The 12,944-nt window shown below is 45.9% G+C and overlaps 1 protein-coding gene across 1 annotated transcript in view; it reads right to left on the reverse strand.

The window, feature by feature from the left end:
* The window catches only part of kiaa0586 (KIAA0586 ortholog), a 129,402-nt gene that overhangs the window by 31,591 nt on the left and 84,867 nt on the right, over window positions 1-12,944 (reverse strand). The window contains 10 exon segments of the mRNA XM_029687723.2: window positions 5,242-5,335; window positions 6,464-6,603; window positions 8,573-8,747; window positions 9,129-9,254; window positions 9,370-9,446; window positions 9,654-9,791; window positions 9,794-9,918; window positions 10,220-10,382; window positions 10,659-10,818; window positions 10,998-11,182. Of these exon segments, the coding sequence (XP_029543583.2) occupies window positions 5,242-5,335; window positions 6,464-6,603; window positions 8,573-8,747; window positions 9,129-9,254; window positions 9,370-9,446; window positions 9,654-9,791; window positions 9,794-9,918; window positions 10,220-10,382; window positions 10,659-10,818; window positions 10,998-11,182 (1,383 nt within the window).

Genomic DNA, 12,944 nt, shown 5'->3' on the forward strand with positions numbered 1-12,944 from the left:
GACTGCTGCCTGGCTGAGTGGAAAAAACCCAGCAGCCAGACTAATCTCTCGGCAAGAAAAAAACACCCTAATAACCAAACAGTCAGGGAGATCAGTGGGAAGAGTTAGTTCAATTTACTCAAAGTCATGAGCAAACATTGATGAACTGTAACAAGGCATAGTCAGATAAACAATGGTAAATCACTATAGGAAAAACAGAGTGGCGCCTCAAGGGGCTTAGGCCTAAAATCCTACAAACATCACACTGTGCAATGTCTGCAAATACGTCCTCAGATATTCCCATTTCCATAAATGACTGTGTCACAAATGGCACCCTATCCCAACAGTGTTGTCAACTCAGTGGTGCTGCTGTGGTAATTCATCCTACAGCAGCTAGTGTTGTGAACTGGGGGGCTGACAGACTGTTAATTACAGATCCCAGCTCAGAAGCACATCAGCTAAATGAGGATTAACTGGAGAGAGGGAGAGCTCTTTGAAAGTTAAAACTCCTTGAGCGAGTCGGTGTGGTGTGTTTTGATCCTGACGATGAAAACATATCTGAAGCTTGGAAACAGTTTAGGTTCTATATCCGTATGGTGTTCTTCTAGTGAGCCTGTTAGACTTAGACCTCTACACTTCATCTGCTGCCAATGACGCAGGACGGTAGGGAGGGGAAAGTAGACCCCCGCTCCCCCTGTCGCACCTCCCCAAACACACATACTATACAGTAGGTCCACAGAAAACTGGCTTCAGGGCAGGACCACATTTATACAGTTTACGTCCAAACGCAACATAAGAAAACATTAATCCTGAAAAAATGTATACAATTTAGTGCCAGGGAGCCCAGCAGAACACCCCCTTTCCAAATAAATAGTACAGTCCAGTACTTCCTGGTGCTAATAAAGGTATCGTTTACGTTGTGTGTCAAAATGAATCTAAAACAATATACCATTTCTAGGTCCTTTTTTATTCAAGCTTGCATTCAGTAGTAGCTTTGCCATACATAACAACAACTGTGGATGTATCATTTAAGACAACTGCAAGCCATGGTTATATAAAGTCTCATTCACTATGATCTTGTTACAATCCAGTGCCTGGAGTGAACACTAAACTGAGGCAGGGAGACAGACAGACAGTGCATCCACTCTGACCATATAATCCTATATCGTTTCTTATTGCTTTCCGACCTGTAAATAGAACCTGCGTCCTAAATGGGACACTACATCCCCCATAAGGCTGTGGCCAAAAGTAGTATCGTATAATAGGGAATAGGGGGCCATTTGGGACCCAAGCCACAGTTAAAGCAATGAGAGACACCGGACAGACAACCTTCACTGTGTCACGTCCAGTCTAAATGATTAGGCTGCAGTACACATTGAATCAGACAATCGGCCCATCTATAGCATGGAGGGAGGCAGGACAGGAGGCGACAACTTACTGGTCTTGGGGCATACGTAAGAGAATTCAGGCCTCTGTCACTCAGTACTCTAGCTCCAGCGCACACAATCAGGTCCTAGATTGCGTCCCAAGTGGCACCTTATTCCCCATCTAGTGCACTACTTTTGACCAGTCGTGCACTATATAGGGAATAGAGTGCCATTTGGGACATAGTCCTAGTGTAGTGCCTTGACAATACCTTTAAATGCAGTTCCTCATTGAACCTAGTAATGAACGGCTAGTAAAATGTATTTTTATTTGAATGGCTTTTTTACTTGACCACCCAAATCAAAGCCCCCTGCTGTTGACTGAGTTCAGTTTCCCCAAGTAAAGCCAGAGCACAACATATAGGCTAAGACACAATAACTGAGTGGTAACATAATCATGTTAGCTGCAAAGGCGTGAGTTGAGTTGTCCCTTTCAATTCAGGCGTGTGTTTTCTTCCCTAACAACAAGTAGCTACAACGACTAGACAACTGGGGGGAGAAGAAAGGGTTGAAGGCGCTGAGGCGATAAACAAAAACCAAACGAGAAACATTAACATGCAGGTGGAAGCTTTGCTCTTTCAACCCGTCCCTCATCTCACTGGTCCATCACATTACTGCTGAAACAAAACTCCCTACAGTGACGCAGTGAGAGACAAAGCACACTGACATTCAACACAGCTACAAAAATATCCAAACACAGAATGAATTACTTTAACAGATTCTGCTGGCCATCACAAAATACCCGACATGGACGGTAGCTAGTTATCATCACAGACTCACAGGCTTAAAGGACAGGCAGGGAAAGTGTTTGATTTGAGGGAAAAGCAGATAAGGAAAACTAATCCAACTGATATACCGGATAAAGTTTGATGCAATTTCAGATACATAATGAACCATTAGATATGAGGGCGTAGGATCAAGCCCAGTCATTCTTACAGCTTCATATGATTTAAGATGTTTGAATCCCAAATGGCACCTATTCTCTACATAGTGCACTGGGGCCCATAGGGCTCTGGTCAAAAGTAGTGCACTATGTATGGTGCCATTTGGGACACACAGAGTGAAGAAAGCCGGCAGAGACAGCCATTAGCCAGCACAATAAAGGCTCCAGTAATCAGTTTGGACTGGCTTCCACTGGCCAACATGGTGACATGCATGTTCTCTCGCATTAACAAACACACAAATGCTTGTACAGCAGCAGTAAGCCCCCAGTGCCTAGTAGAATACCAGGAAGCATTTTTACATTTACAGTTTTGTCACTTAGCAGACATTCTTATCCAGAGTGACTTACATGCGTCCCAAATGGCACCCAATTGTCGACATAGTGCACTACTTTTGACCACACGGGAGCCATTTAAAAGGCCCAGTGCAGTTGAAAATGCGATTTTCCTGTGTTTTATTGACTTTTTCCACACTATGAAGTTGGAATAATACTGTGGAATTGTGAAAATGATGATAATGCTCTTTTAGTGTAAGAGCTGTTTGAAAAGACCGTCTGAAATTTCGGCCTGTTTTGGTGAGATGGAGTTTTGGCCTGCCTGGTGACATCACCAGACGGTAAATTAGTTAATAGACCAATAAGAAAGAGAGTTCCAAACCTCTCTGCCAATAACAGCTAGTTTTCAGTTTCCCCCTCCCCACTCAGACCACTCCCAGACAGTCCGAGCTAAATTCTTGCTTCAGAAAGTGATCTTTTTTTTGCTTCTTTTTGACTGTTTTAATGAAAACAATCACTGTAAGCTACTTGATTGTTACCCAGAAATGATTTGATATCGAGATAAAAACAAAAAACAGCTGCATTGGACCTTTAAGACAAAGCCTATGAGGATCCTCTTCATTCAGCAGTGTTAATACCACGTTCTCCATTATCCTTCACTCTTCATCTCTTTTAGATTGGATTAGTCTACCTAATCTCAACGCAGTGGCACTGCTTCACTCCCAGACTCTCTCTCCCACTGGTACACAATAACCTTACAGTAGCCCTGCTCCTCTTTAAGGCCAATGGCGTGTCCCAAATGGTACCTTATATGCCCTGCACTACTTTTGACCAGAGAGACTTATTCCACTATACAGTGCCTTTCGGGAAAGTATTCAGACCCATTGAGTTGATCCACATTTTGTTACGTTACAGACTTATTCTAAAATTGATGAAATAAAACAATTTCCTCAGCAATCTACACACAATACCCCATAATAACAAAGCGAAAAACAGTTAAAAAAATAAATAAAAATGTTTGCAAATGTATTAAAACCAAAAAACTGAATTATCTTATTTAAATAAGTATTCAGTATTGCTATGACACTCGAAATTGAGCTCAGGTGCATCCTGTTACAACTGATCATCCTTGAGATGTTTCTACAACTTGATTGGAGTCCATCTGTGGTAAATTAAATTGATTGGACATATTTTGGAAAGGCACACACATGTCTATATAAGGTCCCACAGTTGACAGTGCATGTCAGAGCAAAAACCAAGCCATGAGGTCAAAGGAATTGTCCATAGAGCTCCAAGACAGGATTGTGTCGAGGCACAGGTCTGGGGAAGGGTACCAAAACATTTCTGCAGCATTGAAGGTCCCCAAGAACACAATGGCCTTCATCCTTAAATGGAAGAAGTTTGGAACCACCAAGACTAGTCAAGATCGAGGCAAAGATGAACGGAGCAAAATACAGAGAGATCCTTGATGAAAACCTGCTCCAGAGCGCTCAAGACCTCAGGGAAAACGATTTAATCCATTTTAGAATAAGGCTGTAACCTAACAAAATGTGGAAAAGGTCAAGGGGTCTGAATACTTTTACGAAGGCACTTTATAGGGCATGGTTCCCCACCTCGCTGCCTCTGGGACGAATTTAACCCACAAGTGGTTTTATTTGCACATAAGACTGTAAAAACACCAATTATAAAAGCAATTATATCGAGTATATCGAGCAATTATTAGAGTGATAGATGTGCAGAAGATGAATGTGCAAGTAGAGATACTGAGGTGCAAAGGAGCAAAATAAATAAATAAATACAGTATGGGGATGAGGGAGTTGGATGGGTAATTTACAGATGGGCTATGTACAGGTGCAATGATCTGTGAGTTGCTCTGACAGCTGGTGCTTCAAGTTAGTGAGGAAGACATGAGTCTCCAGCTTCAGTGATTTTTGCAGTTTGTTCTAGTCATTGGCAGCAGAGAACTGGAAGGAAAGGCGGCCGAAGGAGGAATATAGGGAATAGGGTGCCATTTAAGATGCAGCCTATTTATTCAGTCACTCCATGTCTATCCTCCCTTCCTACATGCTGAGTGACTCTCATGCCATCTCCTCACCTCCGTGTTGTGTTGTCACTGAGGTGTGTCCAGCCCCATGTACAATATTGCGTTTTAAAGCACTGACTTGAGCAGTTCCTAGCCCCCTGTGGTCTAGATGTAGCTAGGGAGGACATGACACAACAGTGATGTCAGGCAAAAATGATTTCACCCTCTCTGGGAGAACAACTGCAGTGACCTGACTTGGAGACAAAGGAAAAGAAAAGGAGAGGGAAGGGGAGGGGTAGGAGAAAAGGAGAGGGGAGGAAGTTGAAGTGCAGACCGCACAGATACACTAGTGCCATCTGGTGGTCAGAGGACACCCGATGGTCGACCCACGTCGTTGTATGTTGGCTTCTCAAACACATTGTTTGTGTCTAAGATGTACCAATTTTTTCCAAAGCTTTCAGATGGATTTGTGGTCTCTCCCAATAATGTGCCACGCCGCCCCCTTTACAAGAATCAATTAGAATGTATTTACATTGTAGCATTGGTGAGACCAATTGAATGAATAAACAGTTCAATAAACCTGGACTGAGCGACCATACCTGGTTTCTCTGATGTCTCTCCATTGGTCTTTTGAAACTGCCTGACCAGGATGGGAGCAGGTCTGGGAGCTGGAGGACAAGACACCTCAGTTGCCTAAACATAGAGGAGAGGTAAACACAATAAATACGAGGCTGGTTCAGAACCTGGTTCCTCTCTAGGTTCCAGCCTTTCTCGGGGGTGTTTCCCTAGCCACCGTGCTTTGCTTGCTCTTTGGGGTTTTTAGGCTGGGTTTCTGTGTAAGCACTTTGTGACACCTACAATATGTACACGTAGGAAGGGTTTTGTATTGGAAGGAGATCAGACGGCAACAGAAAGCAGAGGAGGAAGCCAACACATTGTTTTGATGTCTCCATTTAGGAAGAATAATCACCAAACACACACATGGGCTACATCCAGATCTGGTATCCCGACTGATGAGCGTGTGTCATGTGTCAACACTCAACAATAGAGTCCACTTTGCTTGTCTGATTCAGAAAATATTGGAACAAAAGGAGGATACTATATCGATAGGTATTCTCCTTTTTGCATGTATATTATATATATTTTGTAAACTCTGTGTCACTGGGAAGAGCTGGTAAGCAAGCATTTCACTGTGAAGTCTACACCTGTTGCATTTGGCGCATGTGGAGGCAGGACACGGGGCTAAAAAAAAATAAAACCGGTTGTTGTTTGTCACTGTCAACACTCAACACCAGACAATACTGTATGGAGGCAGCTGCAGCTGGCCAATGATTCACACAGGAGGACATCTGCACCAGTTTTATAGAAGATATAAAAGTCTCGTCCCCAATGGCACCCCATCGCACTACATAGGGAATAGTACATCCTCCTGATCCTTCATATGGGACGCAGCCACAGCACATGGCTGTACTCTCTGTCTTGTCCTATGAGCCGAGTTGATATGGAAGAAGATGATCTGTTCTAAGAGATTAGGTTGCAATGCCTCTTGGGTGAAAGAAGCACATTGGCTAATCCTTCTTGCAGCCGTTGAAAGAGACTCTTCTCTTGTGCAAGTGTCCTCAAACCGGCTATATCTTTAACAGAAACACAACAGGGTCTAACCTCACCTACCTAGCTGCCAAGGATAACACAGTGTGAATGACAGAGAGCCAGGTCTCTGTGTGTGTGTGTGTGTGTGTGTGTGTGTGTGTGTGTGTGTGTGTGTGTGTGTGTGTGTGTGTGTGTGTGTGTGTGTGTACAGTAGAAATGTGTAATGCTTGCCTGTGGCGCACAGTGGGAGACAAAGTCCTCCATCGGTGACATTGAGGTGTCAGGCTGATTTGACATCTCTGGCTCCACATCCAGGACTCCGATGTCAACTGGCCACTGAGTGTCCTGGAAGCTCGTTGCATATGTAACATCTGTAGAAACACACTTTCATTCTTCCGTATACAAGCCTAGCTATCATTTCCCCACTCATAGAGATATACAGTATCATGTAGAATTATAACATCTATGACGGGTGTCCATGCAGCCTGGCCTCGAAAGGAGAGGGAGCCCTGTCACTTCGAAACGCTCTCACAAGTCTAAACACAAGGCGTTGCAGTCTGAAAGTGTTTCCAGATGACACAAAGCCACACAAACAATGGTTTCTCTAGCCAAAACATGGTGTTTGACATGCTTTTCAGGATAAGCCACAACAGAGGGGTTGTCAAACTGTTTTACAGGCTCTGTGTCAGCTCAGTGATATTGTAATTGAGTCGCCAGTCTGTTTGGTGTCAAGAGCTGCCCTAGGGCTTAAGAGCGTTAGGCCAGAAACTGAAAGGTCGCTGGTTTGAATCCCCGGGCCGACAAGATGAAAAATCGGTCTATGTGCCCTTGAGCAAGGCACTTAACCCTAATTGCTCCTGTAAGTCACTCTTGATAAGAGTGTCTGCTAAATTATTTAAAAAGTAGTGTGCATCCCAAATTGCACCCTATAGAGTCCTATGGGCCCTGTTCAAAAGTAGTGCCAAACAGCTCCAGTTTGAGTGGAAAAACAAAATGGCTCTGAGTTCTTCCTCTGTCATTAATACAGTCTCTGTCTTTGCTGCTTGGATTGCAGGGTTCTCCCCCTTCTCTCTGGTCTGGTCTCCAAGCAACATTGGAGCTCTTTTTCTTTTTTTTTTTTTACCGCGGGTTGAGTTGATTTTGAGTTGAGTAAATATTGGTTTTGGCCAACACAGGAAGAGGATAGGAATCTGCTATGAGGTTCTTCTGTCTGAGTGGACGCAGAACTTAGACACCGTGTCTAAAGAGCCATGTGAACACAGAGGAGCATTCACAACATGTGACCGACAACCGTAACAGAATCGCATGTTGCTTTTCGACCACTAAGTAAATATTACAGTATTCATTTCATGCTTTTTCATCCAGCTCTAAACGGGATATTTGTATAAACTGAAACACCAGTATGCAGGGTGTCAAACACTGACAAGTGCTACGTTTTTACGAGAAGAGGCCTAGTTAAGAGTGGACATTATGGTTAACATACCAGGAATGGGAAAATACATATATATATTTCTTTTTTTTTAACTAGGCAAGTTAAAAAGTCAGTTAAGAACAAATTCTTATTTTCAATGACGGCCTAGGAACAGTGCCTTGTTCAGGGGCAGAACAACAGATTTGTACCTTGTCAGCTCGGGGATTCGGTCCAGGTTGCCTGCCCAACGCTCTAACCACTAGGCTACCTGGCGCCCCTCCTCCTCCTATATCATGTGAATCATCATCTTTTTAAGAACCCTTATCCCACTTCCTTTTGTCTTTATTTGTCTAGTTCTGGGTTCTAAGTGGTATTTTAAAGAGTATTTGGGTCCTAGAATAGTGCTGTATAAATTCAATGAACTACATGCTCTTTCTGGAAGGCAGACCACGTAAAGACACACACAGCCCCCCCTACGGGGCAGCAGCAGTGGCTTTCCACTGGCCTGGCCTCTCTGTGCTCCCAGCAGCCCCTGATGGAGATTCCAGGCTGTCTGATTTCCCCTATGACTCAGGATAACTCTCTCAGCACTGTGGCTCTGCTCTGTGGTGTCAACACGTCTATTCCCCCTCTCCTCGCTTTCTCCTCCCCTGTTCCCTTCCCCTGTGCCTGTGAACACCACATCAACCCTTACGCTGCCTTGTAATCTCTAGTACCCCTCTCCTCTCCTCATACACATATCGATTCATTTGAAATGAGATAGAGAAGTCCGGTCGTAAGCCTGTCGTTTGTGGGTTCTGAGTCCAGAGTTTTAAAAAGCAACATATTTTGTCATTTGAATCCAACAAGTATATACCCCAAACTCCTTTAGGCAGGGGGAACAGAGGTAGAATGGAAAGAGAAACATTGCCGTGCGGTTCCAGTTCTACCTGCTGACTGCAGGGTGAGCTGTCCTGGGGAGGAGACGTGTCCCTGTCTAGGGTTGGGCTCTGTCCTGTTCCAGGGCTGGACAGTGAGGGAGTGTCCAGTAACTAGCCTCTTCCCTGCAGGATGCAGCCTGGGTCTCTGGCCTTCGCTGACCTCTCCCTCCTCCTCCCAGGACTCCTGGGGATTGGGGGGGGACACAGCAGTCACAGCTCACTGAGCTTTTGCAAAACATTTGGCTACGGTCTGCCATTCTGAACATGACCCTGCACTGCAAGGGCTTAATGCCTTGGCTGTTTGCTTGCGAATCACAATATTTAAAAAAAATTCCAAGTCAGCATTAAACCAGTATTTATGTACACTGTGCCAAAGCTTTTGTCTATATTGCATTTCATTGGATTTCCCTTGCATAAATGCTATGCACAAACACAATAAGGTCACCTTCCATTTTGGCATGCATTGACAAATGGGGAAAAGCTGCCACCTAGAGGCATTATAATGTCACAACGGGACAAATAAGGTTCCAGTATGTACAGAGCAGTGCAGTAGTCTGATAGTTACCTCCGGGTCAGGGCGTGTCTGCGTGATGACCCCCTGGTCCATCTTAGCCAATAGAGACAGGATGGGGTCGTGGTGGGCCGGGTTGACAGGCCTCCTCACCTGACCCTCACTGGGCGGGTCGTAGTCCTGAGTGACACAGGAAATGTAACAGCGTTGTTTGCTGTGTATGGGAGCCGTATGGACATTTGGAATAACAGCGCTATGCTAGTAAAAGAAAAGCAGTGGAGACTGTGCCACTCACCATGTCCTGAACCTCCTGCAGCGAGCTGGAGAAGCTGTTGATTAGATAGGGAACATAGAAGCCTTCCTCCTCAAAGGCTGGGTGGAAACAGACGAAAAGGCATCAATGGGTTTGACATGATAATAATCACACTATGAGGATTATGGCAAATCTTAGGAACGGATGGCCTTTTGTAGACCACCTGACGTCTGAGGAAACCGTCAAGACACTCCCAAATAAGCCCCAACACTGTGTGTGTGTGTGTGTGTGCGCGTGTGTTGAGCTGCGTTGTCTATCCATCTCACCCCGTGCTGCTGCCGCCTGGCTATAGCTGAGGAGCAGCTCTCCCTCTGAGATGTGTCTAGCAGCCGCGTCTGTCCCAGTGACTGTGGAACTACTGCTGCTGCTGGTCGTCTCCGACGACGACGAGGAGGAGGGGGAGTGGAGGGGGTCTGAGGCCCAGGTGGGGGTGGTGGAGTAGGGGAGCGGGGAGACTGGGTCAGGGGGCTGGAGGTTACAGGTGGGACTGGAGGCACACTGACAGGTTCCTCCTCAGCTACTGACATCACTCTGTAGAAAGAGAGAATAGAAAAAGAGAGATGAGATATTAGTAGGATGGGTGGTACTCGGTCAGGTTAAAACCAATAACCATCTATGTTCCAGGCCTGTGTGTTATCTTCGCATGTTCTTTGTAACTCTAACTGCATTGTCATCTCCTGACAGCAGGGGGAGCTGTGGTACAATACAACCACACCAAGCAGTGCATCCTACACTCGCCACTATGTCCCCTTATTGTCTTCTGAGGGAGGTCCCCACGCAGTTCCACCATTCAGAAAGACAGACAGTAGAATCAGTAGACAGGCAGACTCACAGTGGCTTGTTGTGCTTCTCCTGCTCCTCTACCGTGCTGTGGGGTTGCTCCTCAGCCAGGGGCAGTGATGCGTCTCCCCAGGGTCCGGCAGGGTCAGAGGGAGGGGACACCGCCAGGGGAGAGGGGTCTGGAGTGGTGACTGGGGTCACTATTGGCTCTGGGTCTGAGATCAAAGTGGAACAGGAATGTTCAGCATCTCATTGGATAGGCTGGGGATCAATCTATCATGGATAAGCCCAAGTTTTTCCTGACCATGTGACCAGCACAAGAAAAACTCTAGGTCCTTGCTTATAACTAGGGCGCTGAGTTTTCCCTTATCAGGTCACATGATCATGAAAAGCTTTGGTCCCTAGTCATGGACTACTCCATTACTATGACCGCAGACGGAGTATGCAGAGTGTGCGTGTGTAATGGAGATACAGTAACTATGCTATGAGACCTGCAGGTGTGGAGACGTGAGGCTCCTGTGGCTGGGGTTCTCTGGGTGACTGCTGGGGGGTCCCCTGCTCTGAAGCCTGTGGGGTAGACAGGCCTCTGCTGGGGGGCCCAGGACTAACACTGGGCTCTGGGGTGGGCACTGGGGTTGGCACCAAGGGCTCCTACAACAGCACCACATTGTGGAAAGAAAGAAAGAATACAATTACAATAAAATACTGTAGAAAAAGGAACAAATAACTCAGTGTAAATGTTAGATTAGAAATACTATTTCAAAATACTATTTTTTGTTTTATTTATACAGTAAAGACTGATTTATTGATTGATTGACTGTACACAGTACCTCCTGTGACGGAGGATCCCGAGGCTTGGCTGGTGCTACAGGTCTCTCCTGTCCCTCTCTCTGTCCCAGCATCAGGGCTATGGTCTCTGCCAGTGCCTCGTTCACATACTGTCTGATCAGCTCCGAGTCCACAGGAACACTGGCGTCCACAAACAGCTGTAGGCCCTCTCCACCCGCAGCCTCCACTGGAACCACACATTGTAGCAGAGCGTTTTGCAACAGAAAACCAACATCTGTGTTCTGATTGGACGGACACAACGTTTCAAAACGGATTCTCACTACGGAACATCTACTCTTCTGGTATGCCCATTTTTGCATACGAAATCATTTTAACAAAACAATTAAAAGAATAGTTGACATCCAATCGCTGGGTTTATATTGCACAAAAGAAGCCCAGCAGTTTCCCCCTCATTCTTCTCACTGTTCTGTCTAAAGGGAGTAGCAGAGTCACCCTCCAGTGATCACAGGGTGGAGGCCTCATCTGCAAATGTGATACATCATTGATCTTTCTACTAGATGAGAGCGTGAGGCAACGTCCCAAATGGCACCCTATTACCTATATAGTGCACTATAAAAGGGGGCACTACAAAGGGAACGGCGTGCCGTTTGGGAGACGACCTGAATCCATGGCCCGCTAACGTCGCTGCCACTGCCTCTCTTAAGTGTTCTGACTGCAATCCGTAGCAGCGAAGAAGAAGGAGAAGCAGAGCCGAGTAGATGAGAAAGAGCAATCAATGATTTAATGAGAAACTGTATTATCGTATTGGGGCTTTGACATGTCTTCTCCCTTCACGACAGACAGCTCGCACTCAAAGAAACCATGAGGCATAACTTTCAATGAAGCAAGTTCTCTCATCTCACCCCGCTCCTGCGCACACTCCACTGGCTTCCAGTCGAAGCTCGCATCCACTACAAGTCCATGGTGCTCACCTACGGAGCAGCGAAAGAAACTGCCCCTCCCTACATTCAGGCTCAGGCCCGACACCCCAACCCCAGCACTCAGGTCTCTTGGCCCTCCCACCACTACGGGACAGCAGCACCCGCTCAGTCCAGTCCAAGCCCTTCCCTGTCCCGGCACCCCAATGGAGGAACCAGCTTCCCCCCGAAGCTAGGACCAGCTCCCCCGAAGCTAATCCCTCCTACTCACCTCAACCCCCCACCCCCAAACAAAAAAACATTAACTAGCACTAACCAGACCCCCCCCCCTGTGATATGTGATTGTCCCACCTAGCTATATTAAAATGAAATGAATGAATGTAAAATTAATTGCAAAATCCTGTTCAACACAGAACTTGAACCAAGGGGATGATGTACAGTCCAGCTATTCAGTTTCATGTCATTATCTCAGCAGGCGTACGAACCCCGTTTGAGCTCATTTATTAAACGCCACGAGGGACATTTTGGGATTCCTGAACATGAGGATTGCGGTCGATGGCTTGACAAAGCCGTTGAAGCTTGAGGTAGCGTTTCGCATGTCATCGGATGGTTAACAGCACTCACAATGCTACCACAGAGCCCCACTGACACAGTCACTGTACCACAGAGCCCCACACAAATTCCCTGAGGAAAAGTGGCTACCAGAAGCTCCCAAGCCACAGCTATGCTGTAATGCATCATTGCTGGCTGGGCTCAGCTCCACAGGCATCGGGATGACCTGACCAGGACAAGACCTTTTGCAGTTAAAGGACCCAGTTCTCACCCAGTTTTTCCGTGATGGTTAAGGTCAGAGTTGGGATTAAAGGAATAATCCACTCAAAAACGACCTTTTGGTATTGTTGTTCATTAGTTCACCGTTGATACAGTCCCAAAATGTTTTGCACGTCAGCAATAATGTTTTCAAGATATAAGACTTTCAGAAAGAAAACTGTAATTTGCCACATCATCAGGATGATGCATGTGGCAAGTTACAGAAAGGGTGAGCATGACCAAGTGGAATACTATGTAACC

Source organism: Oncorhynchus nerka, linkage group LG18 (assembly GCF_034236695.1).
Source record: "Oncorhynchus nerka isolate Pitt River linkage group LG18, Oner_Uvic_2.0, whole genome shotgun sequence".
Classification (NCBI taxonomy): Eukaryota; Metazoa; Chordata; class Actinopteri; order Salmoniformes; family Salmonidae; genus Oncorhynchus; species Oncorhynchus nerka.